Raw genomic sequence first — 23,558 nt, forward strand, 5'->3', positions numbered from 1 at the left:
GGTTCTCCGACTATTACTTTTTAGTTGTTACTTCTAACTAAAACTTGAAAATGTAAGGATTGATATATATATATATATATATATATATATATATATATATATATATATATATATATATATATATATATATATATTGGTTGGTATGGTACAACCGTGGTATTCAAAATTTTGTACCGTTATCGTACCAAGACTACTTAATTGGCATGGTATTACCGGCCAGATATATTGACTACCAAGCATGTTGGCTACCGATTTTATTGGTTCGGTTGGTAACATATTGGTTGGTTCTCCGTGGTACATTTTTGTCAGCCCTAGAAACTACCACCCATATGCTATTGGAAATCACCACCACCTCTGTATAAATTACCACCATCTCTCCTACTAGAAAAAAAATTAAAGAATCTAGATGAACCTCGATACCATAATCCATTCAAACGAGAAATCAAATAAAAAATCCAAACAAGAAATCAAAACTAGGAATTCAAATGAGAAATTTAAACAAAAAATCAAACCTAAAATCAATTGATTCAAACCAGAAACTCACCTTTTAAAGTAGATATCAAAACCAGAGAAATGAAAAACTAGAAATTGACCCAAAATTACATTTGCAGCAAAATCTACCCAAAAATACATTTCGAGGAGTAGATGTGATGACGACTGTGGGTGGTTGTCATTTTCATCGATTTAGGGCTTAGATCCTAACTAGGTGAGAGAAGATGGTGACTTCCATTGTTTTAGTGGTTAGTGATCTAGGATTTAGATCTTAAGCAAGATTTAGGGTTTTCATTGAAAGGTTCCGACGAAGTTGAAGGGCGCCGACGATGTTGAAAGGCGGCAACTGAGGTTCTTTTAGCAAAGCCGTCGCCGATGAAGCATTCCGACGCTTCATGGTGTTCTGATTTAGGGTTTCAAACTTCCAATTTTAGAGAAGAGAAAAAGAAAGAGGGAGGGAAAGAGAGATATGTAGAGATAATCCAATATATTAACGGGTGAGTGTTGTTGGTGGTTTCCGGTGGTCAGGCGGTGGTGCAGATCAATGGAATAAAAGGTCAATGGTGTCAATCGGTGACGTACGAACAACGTTTGACGATTTGTGGGGGTTCGATGCCGTCTGTGTTCTTCCTTTTGCTTGGAGAAGAGTAGATTCAGAGAAGAGATATGGTGAGAAGAGACCTATCATGCTTTTAGAAGTTAGTGGGTTGGGGTGAATCTATTTTAATCTTTAATATAAAAAGAAAAGCAAATCATTAATAAATTAATAAATAAATCAGAAAGGGCAAAATAGTCATTTCATGTCTGATAAGGACCAAACGTGTAACAAAAACAAACAATAAGGACCTTCCGAGTTAAAAAGTAAGTTAGAGACCAAACACATAAATTACCCTAAACCACAGGGACCATTTGTGTAATTTACTCTATATCTTTTTGTAGTTTTTAGCAATTTCAATGAAGTTAGGAATGAGACAAAAAGGTTCAGCTTTGTGTTTTCTCCTCAAGATGTGGCTGCAATTTTATTGATGAGTTAGGTTTGGTGGAGCTTAATTTGGGAGGACATAAGTTTAAGTGTATGAATAAGGTTGGTTTTAAGATGAGAAAGCTGGACCTTTTTTTGGTGTGTCTGTATGTGTATGAATAAGCTTGGTTCTAAGATGAGAAAGTTGGACCTTTTTTTTTGTGTGTGTGTATCGGAGTGGTTGTTAGTTGAATGGTAGGACTCTTCATCTATTAATGCATTTGATAGTTAGTTTTAAGATCATTGTTTTATTTTTATACAAACAAAAATTGATTATGGTCCAATTGCGTTATGAGTATTACACTCCTAGTTTTTAGACAACGGATATTTAGTGAATCTGATTGCTAACGAGTTTCTTAGGGAAGAAGATAGGGCTTGTGTGTTATTTAAGAACAAGATTAAATTTATAAAAATGAAAATTCAAGATTCGCATAAGGAGAACATATTGCTTTTAATAAATACGAAGTGTCTTTTTAGAAATTAATATTAGTAGTATTGAAAAGAAGAGGTTGGACGGTCTTGTATCTTTTAATGAGATTGATCAACGAGTGAAATGGCTTTGTGAATTGTCCGAATTGGAACATCGAGATACATTGGATGGTTGTTAAAAGGCCAAGGTCCGGTGGGGAAGGTGACAAAAACACAACATTATTTAACGAAAATCTTAAATAGAGACATCATATTCAAGCGATCCAACGTGTGATGTAAAATGAGACTTGGTGTATCGAACCTATAGATGTTAAAAGAGTGATTTTGGATTTTTTTTATATGGAAAATTTTGCTTCGTCTGTGCATAATTTTCCTTCAATTATTGTCTCATGGTTTCATCAACTTTCAGATAATGAGAGGGACGGGTTAGAGTGTCCAATTTCATTTGAAGAAGTGAAAATGATTGTGTGGCAATGTGGCAGTGATAAGCCGTCAGGTCCAGACACGTTCACTTTCCAATTTATCAAGACCTTTTGGTTACTTTTTGAAAGTGATACAAATCGGAGTTTTTGAGTCTTCTATGTTGTCGGTTGGGTGTAATGCTTCATTTTATACACTTATCTTGAAAGTCTCGAATTTTATTTCCGTGAGAGATTTTAGACCTATTTCACTCATTGGATTACAATACAACGTGATTGCCAAGATTTTGGCGCTTCGATTGGCAAAGGTGGTTGGTATACTAGTAAATTGCAAGGAATCAACGTTCGTGAAGGGTCGTCAAAGTATTGACATCCGTTTGATGGTTATCGAGCTTGTGGATTTTTGTAAAAAAAAAGAAGCAAAAACTTATGATATTTAAGGAGGATTTTGAAAAGGCGTATAACTCTTTAAGTTGGGAGTAAATGTATCATATTTTTATAGCTTTCAGTTTTGGAGCAACATTAAGAGGGTGGATAGCCTTGTGTCTTTACACATCTATAGCTTCTGAATCGATTAACGGGAGCCCTACGAAGGAGTTTTCGTTATGTCCAGGTCTTCGATAAGGTGACCCCTTATCGCGTTTCTTGTTTATTTTTGGCGATGGAAGGACTTCACATTGCTATTGAAGATGTTGTGGCTCGCACCAACATCAAGGGAGTGAGTATCGGTTGTAGCGAGATTAAGATATCAGATGTGTTTTATCCATACGATGCACTATTTTTGACAGAGTGGAGTCGCGGAGATGTTGAAGGTATTGTACAAGTGTTACAAGAGTTTTACAATTCTTTAGGTCTAAATTAGAATCTTAAGAAATCAAATATGTATGGTGTTGGGGTAACGAAAGAAGGGGTGAAATCTATGGCGCAAGTTAGGGGTAATGCACCTGATAACTTGCCTTTTAAGTATCTCGGTTTACTTGTAGGTGGGAGCATGACGCGTAAGGGAGGCTGGGAAGTTTTAATTAAGCGGTTCAATGTAAGTTGTCAAGTTGGAAGGTTAATATGCTCTCTCCTGGTGGTAGACTTACCTTGGTGAAGTATGTACCAGAAGCATGGTGACTTTTTTTCCCGCTTTTTAAAGCTCATGTAGTCGTGTTAAAAAACCCTTTAGAGTCTACAATATGTTTTATTATTTAGCGCCTGGGTTGATGATAGAAAAATTATGTGGATGGTTTAGGATAATGTGGTTGGTCTTAATAGAGGTAGCGTGCGTGTTGGATGCTTAACTCATTACAGTGTTGGATGCTTAACTCATTACAAGAATTCTGTCTGTGCCGACGACACACGACAAGTGTCGTCGGTAAAAATAAGGTTATCTAGGCAACTTATCTTTAGCATTGAGTTGACCAATTACGTTGACTTCAAAATCTTTCCAAATGACATGTCGTCTGCATAGGTAAGGCGCAAAATGAAAAATAATTCTCAGGTTTCTGAAAATGTATACCGACGACTTGTCGTCGGTATAGGTGTTGAAAAAAATAATTTCACTTTTCTTTATTACCTTGCAGGAAAAATAGAAAACGGTGTCATTTTATGATCCTTTATGCCGACGACATGTCGTCTTATAGAGGTGGGTCGATCCGTGTGAATTTTTCCAACGACTTGTCGTCGGTATAGAGGTGGTTTGATCCGTGTGACACTATGATAAGGCTATCCTGGCGACTTGTCGTCGGGACATGGTTTCATCTCCTTCCAGATATTGTAACCTTCATTCACAGCGAAAAAGACAAAGAAAAATAATCTTGATCGACGATCGGTCGTCCGATGTTTCACCTCCGTTTGAGCGGCCTTTCACCGCCGATCGCTGGTATTTCTTTCTCCTTTATTCTTTTGCTGATTTCACTCGATTTTGAGTGCGATTTTGAGTGGTTTGTGTTTCAATTTCCAGTTTTTTGGCCACCACAGTAGTCGTCTTCGAGTCCGGTTTGCTTCTCCATTTTCATTTTACAGTTTATTGTGTATCAATTTGTGGTTTCTCACCACTTTTTGTTTGATTTTTGTTGATTTTGTAGTCACCGAATGACCACCGATTACCAGCCACCAAGGAGGACTGCTAACCTCCGTAACAGATTCCGAGAACCACTATGTAATGTTTCTAGCATTTGTTTCACTTTTGTCTTTGATTAAGTTAATTATAGATGTTGAGTTGTTGTTTTTCTGGTAACTACCAACAACCACGGGAGGATGACCGAGCTCCACAGCAGATTCAGGCAACCATTAGATCCGGATACCACAGTACGACCACCAGGTAAGCAGCTTCTGGGTTTTTTTTTCACTTATCCCGACGACATGTCATTGTCAGTAATAGTAAATAATAAAACTTTATTTTTTCTTGAAAATCAGTTCCGACAAACCCTGTACTGACGACTCATCTGTATAAGGTATACCTATCCCTATGACATCTATGTTGGAAAATTATTTTTATTAATTCCAAAAATGGATTTTCTCCATTTTTTATCACAAATTTTGGACTCTAAATATAATCAAAATGAGTTATTTATTATATATTCGTGTTCTCCTCCGTGATATCTTCGTTTCAATATATCACACGTCCAAAACGGATTAAAAATGAATGAGAAATTACTTGTCAAAGTAGGGCAATTGGAAGAGAAAATAAAGGAGTTAAGTGGGTTTTAAAACTCATCGCACATTGGTGGGAGAATGAATAGGAAATTGGTTTATAACTACAAAGACTAGCTACCTTTGTAAGACTTATTAGAACCAAGGCTCTCTCTTGCGCGCACATGCAAGGGGTGCAAAGGCGAGCCAAATTGGCTTCGGGCCATAGAACTTGTGTGCAAGCGCGTGTCCTGCGCGCACGAATGCACCACCGGTCGACCAGAAAAGTTCAAGGACCTTTTTGCATTTTTTCCCTTTTGGTTAAAAGTTACAAAAACAAATTAAGAGCTATTAATCATAGATTTTGGTTTTGATCTCTTGATTAATTTTCTTATTTAATTGTGACGGTTATGATTTCATTTTAATTACATCGGGTTACATTCGGTAGTATATATACAACACCTATGTGACTGATTCAATACACCAAATGAAATGAAATCACTCTCTTTCTCTCTTACGCTTTTGCTTCATATTTTCTCTCTTGCTGCAACCAAGATATAATCTGGGCCAAGTGAGGGTTCGGACAATCTAGAAGAATTGTTTTCTACTGTTGTATCCTGAGAAACAAACACCCATATAGGGAGGATGTGTTCAAGGACCTTTTTGCATTTTTTCCCTTTTGGTTAATAGTTACAAAAACGAATTAAGAGCTATTAATCATAGATTTTGGTTTTGATTTCTTGATTAATTTTCTTATTTAATTTTGACAGTTACGATTTCGTTTTAATTACATCGGTTACATTGGGTTGTATATATACAACACCTATGTGAATGATTTAATACACCGAATGAAACGAAATCACTATCTTCCTCTAGGCTTCTGCTTCATCTTTTCTCTCTTGCTGCAACCAAGGTATAATCCGAGCTAGTGAGGGTTCGGCTAATCTAGAAGAATTGCTTTCTATTGTTGTATCATGGGAAACAAACACCCATATAAGGTGGATTTGTTTTAAGGAAACTGTGTTAAACACATGCCTCAATCAATAATTTTTAGTGTTTTGTTCTTTCATACAGTTTTGTGTTATATTTTCCTAACAGTCTTAAAACAAATTGTTTGTGTGAAACGAACTTGAAAAAAAAAATTGTTCCTATTTCATCTTACAGTGCTTATTAAAACGAATTTTTTTTCTCCCTCACACTTGTAGAATCTGTTTTCATAAATCGTTTGTTTTTTCTGTTTTTCTATTTACATGTATCTAACCGTTTAAGTTTATTGCATCCATAATCTGTTACTGTTTTCATAAATTGTTTTCTAAAACAGTTTTCAGATTCTTTCTTTTGTTTCACAGCTTTTCAGAACATGTTTTCTGGAAATAGACAATACTTAACAGTTTAGTTGTTATTGAATTTTAATCTTTGACAGTTTTACATTTGCTTCCTTTTATGGCATGACTACTGGTTAAGGTTCCCAACCACCAAAGCGTAATGGTACTCCTAATGCTCAAGGAGCTCCAATGATAACCATGCCGTTCAATCATGCTGAGAAACCTGAGAAGTTCTCTGGATTGAACTTTAAAAGGTAGCAGTAGAAGATGCTCTTCTATCTTACCACATTGAATCTTGCTAGATTCTTAACTAAAGAGGCTCCTTGGATGCTTGAAGGAGAAGGAGATGTGCAAGCTTTAACTGCTATTGATGCTTGGAAACATTCTGATTTCTTGTGTAGGAATTATGTTCTTAATGGCCTTGTTGATTCACTTTATAATGTGTATTGTGTAACAAAGACAACCAAAGAACTATGGGACTCATTGGATAAAAAGTATAAAACTGAAGATGTCGGGACAAAAAAATTTGTGGTTGCCCGATTTCTTGACTATAAAATGGTGGATGGAAAAACTGTTATGTCCCTCGTCCAAGAACTTCAAGTCCTCCTACATGACATGCATGCCGAGGGTATGTGGTTTAATGAGTCATTTTCTGTTGCTTCCATGATTGAGAAGCTACCCCCTAGTTGGGTTGATTTCAAGAATTACTTGAAACCTAAGAGAAATGATATGTCCATTTAGGACGTTATTGTTGACCTTCGAATTGAAGAGGACAATAGGATAGCTCAAAAGAGTAGTTATACCCCTACTTCTGAGAAAGCTAAAGTGGTGGAGCATGTTCAAACTTCTGTGAAGAACAAATCTGGAAAGGGAAAATTCCAAAAGAAAGGAAAGGGTTCAAACTTGGGAACCAAAGCTGGAACTTTTAAGAAAAAGTTTCAAGGAAATTGCCATAACAGTGATCAACGGGGTCATCGAGCTGCAAATTACAAGCTTCCAAAGAAGGCTAAGGAGGCAAATGTTGTGGAGAAGATAACCAAAGATGTGTCTGACATCAATCTTGCAACGGTTATTTCTGAAGTTAATCTTGTGGAGTCCAATCCAAGGGAGTGGTAGATTGATATGGGAGCTACCCGTCATGATTGCTTGAATAGAGAAGGGTTCATAAACTTCAAGGTTGTAGATAATGGTAACAAGATGTTCATGGGAAACTCAACCACTTCTGATATCCAAGGTGTTGGAAAGATTGTGTTGAAGATGACGTCGGGAAGAGAGTTGACGTTGAATGATGTGTTGTATGTACCCAAAATTCGTAAGAATCTTGTGTCGGGTTGGTTGTTGAACAAGCATGGTTTTCTCATGGTGTTTGACTCAGATAAATTTGTGTTAAACAAAAATGGTGTGTATGTGTAACATCCCGACTCCCAGGCATAATTTTGAAGCTTTTATATTCATATATTTAGACCTACTCGACGAGTTGGATACCCCAACTCGTCGTGTTGAAACCGATCAGGCCGCGTGAACTTTAGGGACAAGTTGGAGGACCAACTCGTCGAGTTGAGGCTGTGCTTGAAAACCCAAATTTTTAGGGTTTGCACCCTATTTAAAGGACGTTAGGTCCTCCCTCCATCCTCCCTTACCACCTTCACGTCCAGAAACAAACCCTAATCGAGCTAACCTCCTATTTTGAGTGTGTGTGAGGCTAAAGAGTGTGTGTTTGGTGCATTTCTTGAAGAGACTTAAAGATTTAGAAGCTTGGAAGTTGGAACGAGAAGGATCTTGTAGATCTAGCATCTACTTCGTTTTGGGATTCATTTGAAGGTAAAAAGTCATTACCTTGATCATTTTCTTGTTAGATCTCTCCATTCAAGAGTTTTGGGTCATTTCTAGCTTATTCTTGATGCATTTCTGGTATTGAGCATGGTTTGAAGTGAGGAGTTCAGATCTGGACTCCTCTAGGCCCTCATGGACATAAAGTTCTTGACTTTAGCAAGCTTTGGCCTTTCTCCATGCCCTAAACCTCTTCCTAAGGCTATTTTGGGTGTTTTAACATCTTGAGGCCTGTCATGCACGTAAAATTCGCAACTTTATGTGGTAGCTACACCCTAGGAGGCTAGATCTACAATTTGGAGCCTTGGTTTCACATAAAAGCGTCTGAATGAGAAAAGGGATGAAGGAACTCGACGAGTTGCATAGCCAACTCAACGAGTTAGAAAGGGTTTACCCGCCTTCTGGATTTTGAGTGAACTCGACGAGTGGGTGAGATGACTCGGCGAGTTGATTTTGGGTTTTCCCAGTCTTCTGGACAATGAAGAACTCGACGAGTTACTCAGGTAACTCGGTGAGTTGATTCGAGTTTTCAGTTTCTGAGTTCTGAAGGAACTCGATGAGTCAGTAGATGAACTCGGCGAGTTGGGTCAGTATGGACTGTTGACCTTGATGTTGACTTTGACTAAGGGTTGACCAAGTTTGACTTCTGAGGGTATTTTGGTAATTTGGGATTCTAATGGAATCAGTTATATGGTGATTATAGGCAGTTTAGTTTGGAGCCGAGAGTTGGGGTTTGATCTTCTTGATTCAGCACTGCTTGTGAGGTGAGTTCTTCTCACTATATCAACAGGGTCGAAGGCACCAATGTTGGCCCTTCTTTTGAATTGTTATCCTGGTTATCGCACGATGATATGCTTAATGACCTGTTAGGTTGGTATCCTGGTATATATAATGATGCTATGTTAGTAACCTGTTAGGTCAGTATCCTGGTATATAGGATGATGTTATGCTTAGTGATCTGTTAGATCGGCCTGACTGGTTGTATATGTTAGCATTTGTTATCTATGTATTGATTGTATGCTTGAGGGTGGGTTGAGGCAGATCTTCTTTGTGTTGTAGGCCAACATACCCTGGGTTGCTCGGATAAATTGAAGGCCCGATAGGGTGTACTAGTCAGGCCGAAGGATTGGAGAACGGTCTAGACAGGATGAAGGCTCGGTAGGACGGACCAAACATGCTGAAGGTTCTGAGAGCGGGCCAGACAGACTAAAGGCCCGGTGAGGGCGGTCCAATCACATTATAGACTCTATATGCATGTTGTTTGTAATGATATGGTTAAGGTTTTTATTGTGTTGTTGTCTTGGGGGAACTCACTAAGCTTCGGGCTTACAATTTTATATTTTGTTTCATGTACTTCGGATGATCGCCGGAAGGCAAAGTCTTGATTGTGCACCTCCTCGCATTTTATGATTTTGATTTATGGGATACTTTGATATGAAACTATTTTGTAATAAGTAATGGTTTTTGGATGCTGAAAAAGCTTTAAATTTTTATGAATTTTATGGATGTTACAGTATGTGGGTAAGGGGTATGTTGATAGGGGTCTGTTTAAACTTTGTGTAATGGCTCTTAAGCCAAGTGACAATGATAATGAAATGAATAACTCTTCTACTTACTTGCTTGAGTCTTCAAATATATGTCATGCTAGATTAGGACATGTTAATTTTGATACTCTTCGTCGGTTAATTAAACTCAATCACATACCACACTTTCACATTGACTCAAAATACAAATACAACACTTGTGTTGAATCAAAATTAACATGACAATCTTTGAAGTCCATTCAAAGGACAACAGAACCACTTGGATTAATTCACACCGATGTGTGTGACATGAAATCAATTCCATCTAAAGGTGGAAATAAATACTTTATCACTTTCATTGATGATTGCACTAAAGTATGGTATGTCTATTTACTTAAAAGTAAAGATGAGGCTATAGAGATGTTTAAAGTGTATAAAAGTGAAGTTGAGAATCAACTTAATAAGAAAATTAAAGTACTAAGAAGTGATCGCGGAGGTGAATATGTATGACCGTTTGAGGAATTTTGTGCAACTCATGGTATCATACATGAGCTTACTGCACCTTATTCACCACAACAAAATGGCATGTCAGAAAGGAAAAATCGGACCTTAAAGGAAATGATGAATGACATGTTTTTAAGTTATGGGCTGCCACCCTCAATGTGGGGGGAAGCTATACTTTTAACAAACTACCTTTTAAATAAGGTCCCACAAAAGAAATCGTATAAAACACCATACGAGTTATGGTCAAGTATAAAACCGTCCTACAAATACCTTCGAGTATGGGGGTGCCTTGCAAAGGTTGTGGTACCTGCACCCAACGTGGTTAAGATAGGACCCAAGACTGTTGATTGCATATTTGTTGGATATGCACAAAATAGTAGTGCATATCGATTCCTTGTGCATGACTCAAAAAAATCTAGAAATTCATAAAGGCACAATAATGGAGTCAAGAAATGCATCATTCTTTGAGAATGTGTTTCCATGTCTTCATAAGGTTGAGATAAATGCTTCAAAGACAATTTAGCACAGTGAATCCTCTTATGAAGAAGAAATAGAGGAAGAAACAGAGACCCATAGAAGTAAAAGGGAACGAGTGGAGAAGTTATTTGGAGATGATTTCTACACTTACATGGTTGAAAGAGAGCCTCAAACTTTCAAAGAGGCAGTCACCTCTTCCGAAGGACCTCAATGGAAAGAAGAAACTAAAAGCGAAAATGTATTCCATCTTGCAAAACCATACATGGGAGCTAGTAGATTTACCTGAAGGTTGCAAACCACTAGGCTATAAATGGATTTTCAAGAAGAAAATGAAAGCGAATGAAACCATTGACAAGTACAAGGCAAGACTAGTAATAAAAGGCTATAGACAGAAAAGTGGCCTTAATTACTTTGATATATACTCTCCTGTCACACGTATTACATCCATTAGATTGGTACTTGCATTCACTTCTATAAGAAGTCTTTAAGTACATCAAATGGATGTTAAAACAACTTTTCTAAACGGGGATTTAGTAGAAGAAATCTACATGGAACAACCAGAAAGGTATGTTGCCCTAAGACAAGAATCAAAGGTTTGCAAACTAGTGAAGTCATTATATGGGTTGAAACAAGCCCCAAAAACAATGACATCAAAAGTTTAACCATGTGATGTTGGAAAATGGATACAAGATTAATGAATGTGACAAGTGTGTTTATGTTAAAAACACAAGTGAGGGTTATGTTATCTTGTGCGTTTATGTTGACGATATGCTTATTGTTGGTAGCAACAATAAAATGGTTCAATCAACAAATGACATGCTAAAGGCAAGATTCGACATGAAAGATAGGGTTTGGAAGACGTCATCCTTGGTGTGAAGATCACAAGGACTGTAAATGGACTTAATTTAAATCAAACCCATTATTTGGATAAAATTCTTGAGAAGTTCAACTCCGATGATACATGTAACATCCCGAGATTTTTGCAGGTATTTCTGAACCCTTCCTCTATCATTACCTTGTCATTTATAGTCCTTGGGGTTGGAAGTGCAGAGTCAAGATAAGTTTAAGGGCCAAAGTTGCAACCTTGGGCCAAGAAGGAGTAAGCTGCACATACATAAGAGTACGCTAACATACAAAGGTCCGCCTTAGTACGTTGGGCGTAAACTTGTGTACGTTGGGCGTACTAATGTCAGGATGAAACCCAAATATTTAAGGTTTAGGGGCTATATAAGCAATATTATGACCACCTAACCTTCCCTTACCCCAGCCTCCACTGCTTAGAGTTGTTTTCCCCAAACCATAGCCATTTTCTTGAGTGTTTTAAGAAGAAAGTGTTACATTGAGGAGTTAGAAAAGAAGATCAAGCTTGTAAATCTGAAGTTGGGTTGTGCCCTAGAAGCTCCAGAAGGTAAAAAGATTCAAACTTTATGCATATATGTATAGATCTTGCCATTTTGCTTTAAAGAACCATTTTTTGTCCTAAAAAGTCCCAAGATGGTGCATGGTGTGACTTGGAAAAAAAGAACTGTCCTTCTAGACTATTGAAGGGGATTTGAGTGATAAAAATGAGGTCCCAATAGCTGAATGTGTCCCATGCATGGAGTAAGAAGGTCTTAATGGATTAAGGCCAAGTATTAAGAGCTTTTTGGACGTCCAAAGTGATAAAGTTCGTGACATTATGGGTCCTAAGCACGTTAGGTCACTGGATCTGAAGTTTGGCCTTAAGTGCTTAAGCCATTAATCACTTAATAAGATTTTGGCAAACCACTGTGTACGCCCAACATAAATCCAGTACACCCAGCGTACTGGGTCAACCACCCCAATGGTGGTCAAAAATCTAGACGAGTACACCCCGCGTACCAGAGGAGTATGCCTCGCGTACGTCCTCTGTTGGACCTTTGACATTTGGGCTGTTTATGGACTAATTGGATTTGGAACTTTGTTGGACTTTATGAATAAGAATGTAACATCCTGAAATTCAGGTATGTCTCTTTAACCCTTCTTCTTTTCCAAGTTGTCATGTTTAACCCTTAAAATAAATAATGTGGAAAATTAGTACGCTGGGTGTACTGAAGAGTATGTTGTGCGTACTCATACGCTTAAGTTGGAAACGGACTCGCCTAGGTACGCTGGGCGTACCCAGGGTTACGCTGGACGTAGCGGGACCATATGCAAACCCTAATTGTGGCTTGTGCACTATAAAAGGAATGTTAAGGCCTTATCCTTAGCCACCATTTCAGAGAGTGAAACCCTAATAGAGAGCTACCCTTCGTTCCTAGCTTGTGTGTGTGTTCTAAGCTTGAAAGTACCATTTCAAGGTGGTGAAGGAGAAGAGGAGGCTATTATAGGAGCTAGAAGTTGGTGGACAAGAGTAGATCCGAGTTCTACAGAGGTTGGAGCTTCTTTCTGAGGTAAAAAGCTCAAAACTTTCCTTGTCATTTTTTATGTATGCTTCTTGGACCAATTTCTAGGGTTGTGGGTCCCAAGGTGGAGAATTTATGAGCAAATGGTCTCCATAAGCCTAGATCTGCCATATTTCAGGGTAATATGAGTTGTATGTTCATAAAAATCCAATCTTGGACGTGAACATTGAGCCATGCATGAGATCTAGACTTTATGAGGAAAGAGCAAAGGAGTTGGAGTGATTAGGGACCTTTACAGCAATGCAAAGGCTTAAAGATCTTGACTTTATGGATTAAATGGACTTAGAGAAGTCAGATCTGGAGTTTGAGTTTATGTCTTAACCATTTAAGACCAAAATCCAAGAAAGATTGAAACCGAGACCTACACTAGGCGTAACTCTCAGAACGTGTAGCGTAAGGGGTTGAGACCCCGATTCTGGATCGTCGGCTTACGCCTTGTGTACAGAGATAGTACGCGCCGCGTACTGCCCCATGTTGACTTTCATTGACTTTTAGGGTTTTGGTCAACATTTGGACTTTTGGGTTGGGGAGGGGTAAAATGGTCTTTTACCCTTCTGTGGGATTGTAGGAAGGGATTTAATCTAGCCTTTAACAGCCATTAATTATTTGAGGATACTGTTTATGTGATTAGGCGGGTTCTAGATCAGTGTTTTCGTGTGCGAGATTATCCGAGATACCCGAGGTGAGTCTTCTCACTATACATTACCTAGAGCGGTATTTATGTGTAGACCGGAGGGTCTTGTATGCTATGTGTATATAAGGATTATGTGCATTTTGTTATATGTATGCTATGTCTTGTATAGACTGGGCCAGCGGGCCCAACGATATAGACTGGACCGAAGGGTTAAACGATATAGATTGGGCCGAAGGGTCCGACGAGCTATGACCGGGCCAGAGGGTCCAACAAGCTATGAGACTGGAGGGTCCCGCTGAGACACATCGACCGGAGGGTCGTACTGTAGCCTCGAGTGGCATATGTGTTGTATGTGGTATTTTGGGGGACTCACTAAGCATTTATGCTTACAGTTGGTGTGCTATGTGTTTCGGGTACTAGCGAGGATCGCGGGAAGGCGCCGGCATGATCCGTACACACTCATAGAGTTTACGTTTTGAGATTTTGGGATGTGATTTTGTTATGATAACAGTGGATACATTATGTTTTGATATTATCTTATGAATAAAAGTGTGTTTTAAAAATGAAAATTTGTTTTGGAAATTTACGTTGTTACAAAGATCATTTGGGCCAAATTTTGATAATGGATCTTGGGATTAGGCCCAATTAGGGAGTTGGGCCCAATTTGGTAAAATTGGGCCAATAATGGGCTTTACATAAGGACTTTCAAGATTTTGGATTTGGCATTGGGTTTTGGCCCAATAGAGAGAAAGGACATGATGGATTGTGTGGACTACAGTCAAGACTGTTATTTTGTGTATTGACTTAGTATCTATTCTGTTATAGTTCGGGATTTTCGGTGAAATAGCAATCAGAGATTTTCAGTACTTCGACACTACTTGGGAGGTAAGTTATCCTCACTATATTGAAGGGTCTAACGCACCAAGGCCGACCCTTTGGATTGTTATCTGGATATGTTATGCTAGTATGATCTGCTAGATTGGTATCCTGGTAGATAGGATGGTATTGTGTGGTATGATCCCTTAGATCGGTTTGTTTATCTATAGACTGTTATGTGATTATTTGTTATATGTGCAGATCCTGTTTGGCGGTTGAGGCTTATCTGCTTTGTGCGAAAGCCAATAGACCTGGGCATTCCAACCTATTGGTTGTGGGTCGTGAGTATTCCATCCCGAGGATGATTGGACTCATAGTATGTGGGCATTCCAACCTATTGGTTGTGGTCCTGGGGTATTCCATCCAGAGGATGATTGGACCCATAGTATGTTGGCACTCCAACCAGATGGTTGAGGACCTGGGGTATTCCAACCCGATGGTTGACGGGACCCATAGTATGTTGTTTATGATTATATGTATATTATTGTGTGTATGGGTATTTTGGGGGAACTCACTAAGCTCTCGGGCTTACAGTTTCAGTTTATTATTTCAGGTACATCAGGGGATCGCGACAAGGCAAAGACGTGATCTTACAGCTCCTCATCTTTTATGACTTTGTTTATGGGAGACTCTGATATAGACTACTTTGAAAGCAAATTTGTAATTACTATTGGCTTTTAAATATTTTAAAAAGTTTAAATTTTCCATGATTTTTATGGGTGTTACAAGTTGGTATTAGAGCCTCAGTTTGAGTGAATTGGAGGAACATTCGTGTGAATCTAGTCTCAAATCAAGGAAGAATTTTCAGAATAATTTTAAATTGGTTTTCAAAATGAGAAAAGGAGGATGCAGGGTGTACGATCAGCCGGAGCCAGTAAGTAGACCCCAAAATACCATACGGTTATTTGATATTATCATATATTAGAGCAACATGCTAGTACTAGGCTAGGGATCTTCTGGAATTTCATGATAGAATTGCCTGATTACATGATGCCTTCTAGCCTAGCGTTTTCCTTATATGATATTGACATCATTACTGTAGTTACTCATGTATGCATCAAAGGTGTACATAATTAAGATCTTATAGCCTGAGAATTTTTGGTTTGGCCTTATGTTTTGTTCTTGTCTTATAGGGGGCTTAGGGTCCAGCGTTATGTATGGCTAGCATACACTAGTGCTGTAGGGTTAGTGGAAGTTTCATGGATGGGTGGGTTGTGTGAGGCCGGTAGGTCAGTTGCGAGACAGTTAGCCTTCCTCTAGGAGTGGGGTTGAGCGACCACCATGTGTATGTATATTGTTAGGGTGTTGTGGTGATACTTGAGACCACTATGGGTAGGAGTGGAAGGTAGTATAGGTCCGTCCTACTGAAAGCACAGGACCCATATGCACAGCAAGGAAGTCACAACCCCTAGGGTTTAGTCGGGAGTTGGTTCCCAGTTATTTATGCAGATTGTCTATATCTTCCTGTTATATTTTTCAGTATGGTGGTTACGAGGCGTTTTGTGACTGGATCCGGATCGGGATCAAGACAGGGCGATCAGGAGGCCCCGACAGCGCCTGAGGTTATCGGCCAGGAGGGGCCAGTGTTGAAAGAGGATCGTGTTAGTGACATCATCCGCGAGGAGGTGGTCGAGATTGTCCAGGGTCTGATTCCGGAGTTGTTTAGGTCTATCAAGATCGCTATGATGAAGTACTTCGATGACAGATACGCAACCCTTGCAGAGACGGCTGCCGCTGCAGTTACATCGGTGTAACAACGATAGGAGGAGGAGTAGGAGCCAATCGGGGCTTCCAGTACAGGGAATTCGATAACACAAAAACCCCTACTTTTGATGGGACTCAGGACCCCATCAAGGCCATGAGGCGGGTTTCTGATGTGGAGGGGTGTTTCTTTACTTGCTTGTGTCCTACTGACCAACAGGTCACGTGTGCCTTAAACCTGCTGAGGTCCGGGGCCAAGGACTGGTGGAGATTGACGACTGGGTCGTACACTGATGAGTAGAGAGCTGCTGTTACTTGGGAGCAATTTAGGGATATGTTCCGTACTCGCTACATTCCACGGGTTGAGAGGGAACGATTGGCTCAAGAGTTTTTGAGTTTGAGACAGGACGGGGAGTCGGTGATAGAGATCACCCACATGTTCACACAGAGGGTGATGTTCTACCCAGATGATACGTTATCTGAGCATGCTCAAGACTGACATCTGACAATTTGTGTCTACCCAACGATGTGCTACTCTTCTGGAGTTGCAGGAGGCTGCGAGGCGACATGAGTTGGAGATTGAGCTGCAGTTGAGGGAGCAGCGACAGGCCACGACATAGTCGCAACCGATGCCGAAGCGGTCTAAGACCGCTGATACCAGGACTGGGGGACAACCATGCTGCACTTGTGGGAAATGCGGAAAGGATCATTCAGGGATGTGCCGATCAGGGAGTGGGTGCCACCGATGTGGCAAGCCGGGCCATCTGGCCAGGGATTGCAGGCAGCAGACTTCGACTCCCGGAGTCAGACTTTGTTATCATTGTGAGTAGGTGGGCCATATGAAGGTTCAATGTAATCTACTAGCCGCCAAGTCGGCGCAGGCTCCAGCGCCAACTACATTGAGGATTTCGGATGGGAGGCCAGTTAAAGTAGAGCCTCCGAAAGCTCAGGGGCGTGCCTTCCAGCTTACAGCCGAGGATGCCAGAGCAGAATCATACATGGTTGTTGGTATGTTTCTACTCTCTATTTCTTTTATTATATTTGTTTTATGCTTATCTGTTGTACCTGTGATTAGGTACGTTTTTAGTGAACTCTTTGCCTATATTGGTTTTATTTGACTTGGGGGTGATTCGGTCGTTTTTATCTCATACATTCAGTAGGGAGTTCAGTGTGCCAGTAGGCGAGCTAGAGTGTCTGTTACGAGTCTCCATCGCCAACGAACATGGGGTTTCCGCTTCTTCGGTCTACCGAGGATGTGAGTTGGAGATCTTCGAGGTATCCTCTCTGATAGACTTGATTCCGATTCCCATGGGGGAGGTGTGCGTGATTGTGGGGATGGACTGGCTTAGTCGATTCGGTGCCATGATTAATTGTGAGGGTCAGCGGGTGGTAGTTCGAACCCCAAGTGGGGGAGAACTGATTGTATATGTCGAGGGCACTAAAGTTGGATCAGGATTTTGTTCAGCTGCCAGGGATCAGCACGGGTGTTCGGGTTAACTAGCGTATGTGGTCGATACGCGGGTCAGAGATCAGACTCCAATTTCAGAGGTTCCAGTGGTTAGAGAGTTTGCTGACGTGTTCCTGGAGGAGCTACCAGGGATACCTCCGGAGAGGCAGGTCGAGTTCTAGATCGACCTGGTGCCGGGTGCGGCCCCTAACGCCAAGGCACCGTACCGACTAGTGCTACCTGAGATGTAGGAGCTGTCGTCACAGCTGCAGGAACTACTGGGCAAGCAGTTCATTCGACCGAGCAGTTCCCCATGGGGAGCACCGATCCTCTTCGTCAGGAAGAAGGACAGTTTGTACCGGATGTGCATTGATTATAGGGAGTTGAACAAGTTGACGGTGAAGAACCATTATCCACTCCCGATGATAGATGATCTCTTTGATCAGTTACAGGGCACATCTTAGTTTTCCAAGATAGACTTGAGGTTGGGATATCATCAGGTTCGGGTCAGAAAAGAGGACGTGGAGAAGACCGCATTTCAGACTCGTTATGAACATTACGAGTTCGTGGTGATGCTGTTTGGGCTTACCAACGCGCCAACAATATTTATGGACCTGATTAATCAGGTTTGCAGACCGATGCTTGACCGCTCGATAATCGTTTTTATTGATGATATATTGGTAAAGCGAATGTGGCGGCGGACGCTCTGAGCCGCAAGTCAGCTGAGTCTTCCATCCCAACGATATGTATAAGGATAGCGGTGGATTCTCCACTTGTGAGTTTGATTAGAGATGCCCAGGTTGAGGGCATGCAACCAGAGAATTGGAAACTAGAGAGGATTAGGGGCGAGAACGCCCGGTTTGTGCAGGATAGTTGGGGATTATTGACCTGATGTGGTCAAGTATTGATTCCGAAGTCTAGTAGGGTCAGACAGACAGTTATGGAGGAGGCTCACAAGTCTCACTTTTCTATTCACCCAGGGACACCAAGATGTATCGGGACTTGAGTTAGAGTTACTGGTGGTCGTGCATGAAACGAGAAATTGCTTGGTACGTCGAGAGGTGTTTGACCTGTAGGATGGTCAAGGCTGAGCATCAGAGGCTGCATGAACAACTGCATCCCCTGGAGATTCCCATGTGGAAATGAAAAGATATCACGATGGACTTTATTACCAAGTTGCCAAGGACGGCGAAGGGGTTTGATGCTATATGGGTCATCGTGGATCGATTGACCAAGAGTGCCTATTTCTTGGCTATACGGAAGAGTTCATCGGCCGAGAAGTAGGCCGATGTGTATGTCCGCGATATCATCACTCGCCACGGGGTTCCAGTCTCCATTGTTTCCGACAGAGATGTTAGATTTACCTCCCGTTTCTGGCAGAAGTTCTACGAGGAACTGGGCACGCGACTGCACTTTAGCACAACATTTAATCCACAGACAGACGGTCAGAGTGAGCGGACCATTAAGACCCTCGAGGATATGTTGAGGGTGTGTGTCACTGACTTCGGAGGGAGTTGGGATTCCCACTTACCCCTTGTAGAGTTCACCTACAACAACACCTATCATTCCAGCATTGACACCCCGCGTTTCGAGCTGTTGTATGGGCAGAGATGTCGCACCCCGGTTTTTTGGGGTGAGGTTGGACACAGGGTGATGGGACGGACGGAGGTAGTCTTGTAGACTATCGAGGAGATTCAGCAGATTAGACAGCAACTGCAGACCGCTCAGAGTCGGCAGAAGAGCTACACCGACAGGCATCGATCTGAGTCGGTCACTGGATCTGAAGTTTGGGATTAAGTGCTTAAGCCATTAAGCAATTAATAAGATTTTGGCAAACCACTGCGTACGCCCAGCGTACTGGGTCAACCACCCTGATGGTGGTCAAACATCTAGACGAGTACGCCCCGCGTACATCCTCTGTTTGACCTTTGACATTTGGACTTCGGGTTTGGGTTGTTTATGGACTAATTGAATTTAGACCTTTGTTGCACTTTATGAATAAGATGTTTTGGGCCAAATTTTGACAATGGATCTTGGGATTAGGCCCAATTAGGGAGTTGGGCCCAATTTGGTAAAATTGGGCCAATAATGGGCTTAACATAAGGACTTTCAAGATTTTGGATTTGGCATTGAGCCTTGGCCCAATAGAGAGAAAGGACATGATGAATTGTGTGGACTGTAGTCAAGACTGTTATTTTGTGTGTTGAATTAGTATCTATTGTGTTATAGTTCGGGATTTCCGGTGAGATAACAATCAGAAATTTTCAGTACTTCGACACTACTTGTGAGGTGAGTTATCCTCACTATACTAAAAGGGTCTAAGGCACCAAGGCCGACCCTTTGGATTGTTATCTGGATATGTTATGCTAGTATGATCTGCTAGATCGGTATCCTGGTAGATAGGATGGTATGATCCGTTAGATCGGTTTGTTTGTCTATAGACTGTTATGTGATTATCTGTTATATGTGCACATGTTGTTTGGCGGTTGAGGCTTATATGCTTTGTGCGAAAGCCAATAGACCTAGGCATTCCATCTTTTTGGTTGTAGGCCGTGAGTATTCCATCCCTAGGATGATTGGACTCATAGTATGTGGGCATTCCAACCTGTTGGTTTTGGGCCTGGGGTATTCCATCCCGAGGATGATTGGACCCATAGTATGTTGGCATTCCGACCAGATGGTTAAGGGCCTGGGATATTCCAACTCGATGGTTGACTGGACTCATAGTATGTGTATTATTGTGTGTATGGGTATTTTGGGGGAACTCACCAAGCTCTCAAGTTTACTGTTTCAGTTAATTGTTTTAGGTGCATCAGGGGGTCGCGATAAGGCAAAGGCGTGATCGTACAACTCCTCATCTTTTATGACTTTGTTTCTGGGAGACTATGATATAGAATATTTTGAAAACAAAATTGTAATAACTATTCGCTTTTAAATGTTTTAAAAAGTTAAAATTTGACATGATTTTTATGGGTGTTACAATACTATTGTAGCTAGGACACCAATTGATACAAGCCATCATCTAAGTATAGAGGTGAAGGAGTTGCACAAGTCGAATATGCAAGAATTATTGGTAGTCTGATGTACCTTATGAGTTATACCAGACCTGACTTAGCTTTTGCAATAAGTAAACTAAGTAGATATACTAGTAATCCGAGTGATGAACATTATAAGAGTATTAAAAGATTATCACAATACTTAAGGGACACTCGCAATTATGGGTTGCACTATACAAGATATCCCGAGGTGATAGTAGGGTATAGTGATGCAAATTGAATATCTGACATTAAAGACTCCAAGTCAACTAACGGGTTTTTGTTCACACTTGGAGGTGAAGCTATATCATGGAAATCTTCAAAACAAACAGTTATAGCTAGATCCACCATGGAATCTGAATTTAGAGCACTTGATAAAAGTGGAGAAGAAGTTGAATGGCTAAGATAATTTTTTGAAGATATATCGGGATGGCCTAAACCAGTTTCTGTAATCTCAATCGATTGCGATAGTCAATCAAAAATTAGACGGGTGCAAAGTGCTTTGTATAATGGTAAGTCTCGACACATCCGTCGAAGACACAACACCATTCGACAACTACTCTCAACTGGAGTTATCTCAATTGGCTACATAAGGTCCAAGGATAACAATGCAGATCCGCTAACCAAGGGTTCAACAGGGAGTTAGTTGCAAAATCGTCAAAAGGAATGGGATTAAAACCCATGAACGAATAAGTTATTTTGAAGGAAAACCCAACCTAGTTGACTGGAGAACCCGAGATCTAGGTTTAATGGGACAACCTACTTGCATATAACATATCTGGATCACTGTGGGGGTAAACCCCAACCCATTCCTATAAATAACACCTATAAATAACAGTGATGCAAGTGAAGCTTATAGTAGTTGGTGATAAGTTGGAAATCATCAACTTTTAGCTTTTAATGTGTAGCACCCGGTTCCTGGTACGTAAATCTTATTTGAGTATTTCCCTTCTTTTAGCCTTGGACTCGGCGAGTCATAGGTCCGACTCGCCGAGTGGATGCGGGACCCGGGACACGTTTAAGTTGGCGACTCGACGAGTCCATATCCTGGACTCGGCGAGTCACAGCTGTTGGATGAAACCCTAAGTTTCAGGGGTTTGCACCCTATTTAAATGAATTATCCGCCCCAACCTCGCCCCCATTCACCCTCAGAGCCCTGTATCTCTCTCTAGCCTTGCTTCCTTGTGAGTTTGAAGTGTTTTGTGGTGTTCTTGAAGTTTCTTTGAAGGAAAAGAAGAGGGAATCAAGAAGAGGAGAAGGAGGCCAAGCATCTCTGTGTCATTCCAACGTTTCCCCTAAGGTATAGCTCGTTTCCCCTCTGTTTTTAAGCTTATTGTCCCTTATAGATCCATTAAATTCCTTTTTGAGCCATTTCCAAGATTATGCATGCTTGAGGGTTTGCAATAAGTCGATTGGCCTCTAGATCTAGGCAAGATTGAGCTCCAGGAGCTCAGATCTGTTAGCTTTATGGCCCCATGTTGCTTGTCCACCCTAGATCTACCCTTTTGAGGCATTTTGAGCCCTAAAATCCATATTGGTGAATATCTACACGTAAAGTTGGAAACTTTACGTGTGATTCGTGTCCTAGAAGTCCAGATCTGTGAATGGCATGGACTGGAATCGAGCAAATCTGTGTATTTAATGGGTGCATGGCAACGACTCGGCGAGTCGTTCATGTGACTCGGCAAGTCTGTTCGCGAGTCTCCGAGTTTGTCCCCTTTTTGTAGTGTCGAGTGAGCAGTGAGTCATGGGGTGTGACTCAGTGAATCGGAAGCTGAACTCATCTTTGGAGGTACTCGGTGAGTCAATGCCCTGACTCGGCGAGTTCAAGGCAATCTCCTTAGACCAAGAACAAACTCGGCGAGTTGTTCATACAACTCGGCGAGTCTTAGCATAAGTGTTCATCGGATGAAGATGAACTCGACGAGTTGTTCATACAACTCGGCGAGTAGGATGAAGGACTTAAATATCAGTTTAGAAGGAGAACTCGTCAAGTCGTCGCCTAACTCGACGAGTAGAAACGGGATCCAGGACAATCGTTTGGGTAGGGACTCGGCGAGTTGGAAAGCCAACTCGGCGAGTCGGGTCAACTGAAAGTTGAGTCTGTCTGTGACTTAGGGCATGATCGGGGGTAAAATGGTCATTTTACCCAAAGGACAGTTAGCAGTGTTTGATTGGGTACGTTGTGGGAATTGCAGCCGGAGGATTTCCGGAGCAGCAGCAGTAGACAGTCAGTTCCCGATCAGATCAGCAGCTACTTCGAGGTGAGTTACCTTCCAGTAGCGGTGGGTCTACGACCACAATGCCGGCCCACCAGTAGGAGTTGTATGTTAGATGATTGTCTTTATGATATCATCTAGGTTTGCTACTACCTGATATGTTATATGCTGGCATGATATGTATATGTGATAGTTGTAGAGTTCGGTTGTTAGGACCGAAGGGTAGGTCAGACACCCCAGATATGTCTGACAGTACGTGATGATATGTTTGCATGCTGGCTTGTTATGTTATATGCGATAAAGGTAGTAAGAGGGGACTAGTCCCCGAGGATCGGTTGTTAGGACCGATGGGTAGTCAGCACCCCAGAATGGCTTGACACGGGTAGGACGACACCCCAGAATGGCCGTACCGGGTAGTCGGCACCCCAGAATGGCTTGGCAGTATGTATGTTATGTGTTTGTATGGTATGTGGTACGATGGGGGAACTCACTAAGCTTTGTGCTTACGGTTTTCAGTTTTGGTTTCAGGTACCTCCTCAGCTAGGGGAAAGGAGTCGGCGCGGTAGCAGCATGTCACACACACA

General features: G+C 41.1%; 1 protein-coding gene across 1 annotated transcript; it reads left to right on the forward strand.

The window, feature by feature from the left end:
- The first annotated feature begins 6,572 nt into the window (after positions 1–6,572).
- On the forward strand, positions 6,573–7,421 carry LOC111915962 (uncharacterized). Its single transcript, XM_023911592.1, has 2 exons — positions 6,573–6,995; positions 7,047–7,421. Exons 1-2 carry the CDS (start codon positions 6,573–6,575, stop codon positions 7,419–7,421), a joined length of 798 nt encoding a protein of 265 aa, XP_023767360.1.
- The last annotated feature ends 16,137 nt before the right edge of the window (positions 7,422–23,558 follow it).

Source organism: Lactuca sativa, chromosome 2, assembly GCF_002870075.4.
Source record: "Lactuca sativa cultivar Salinas chromosome 2, Lsat_Salinas_v11, whole genome shotgun sequence".
Taxonomy (NCBI): domain Eukaryota; kingdom Viridiplantae; phylum Streptophyta; class Magnoliopsida; order Asterales; family Asteraceae; genus Lactuca; species Lactuca sativa.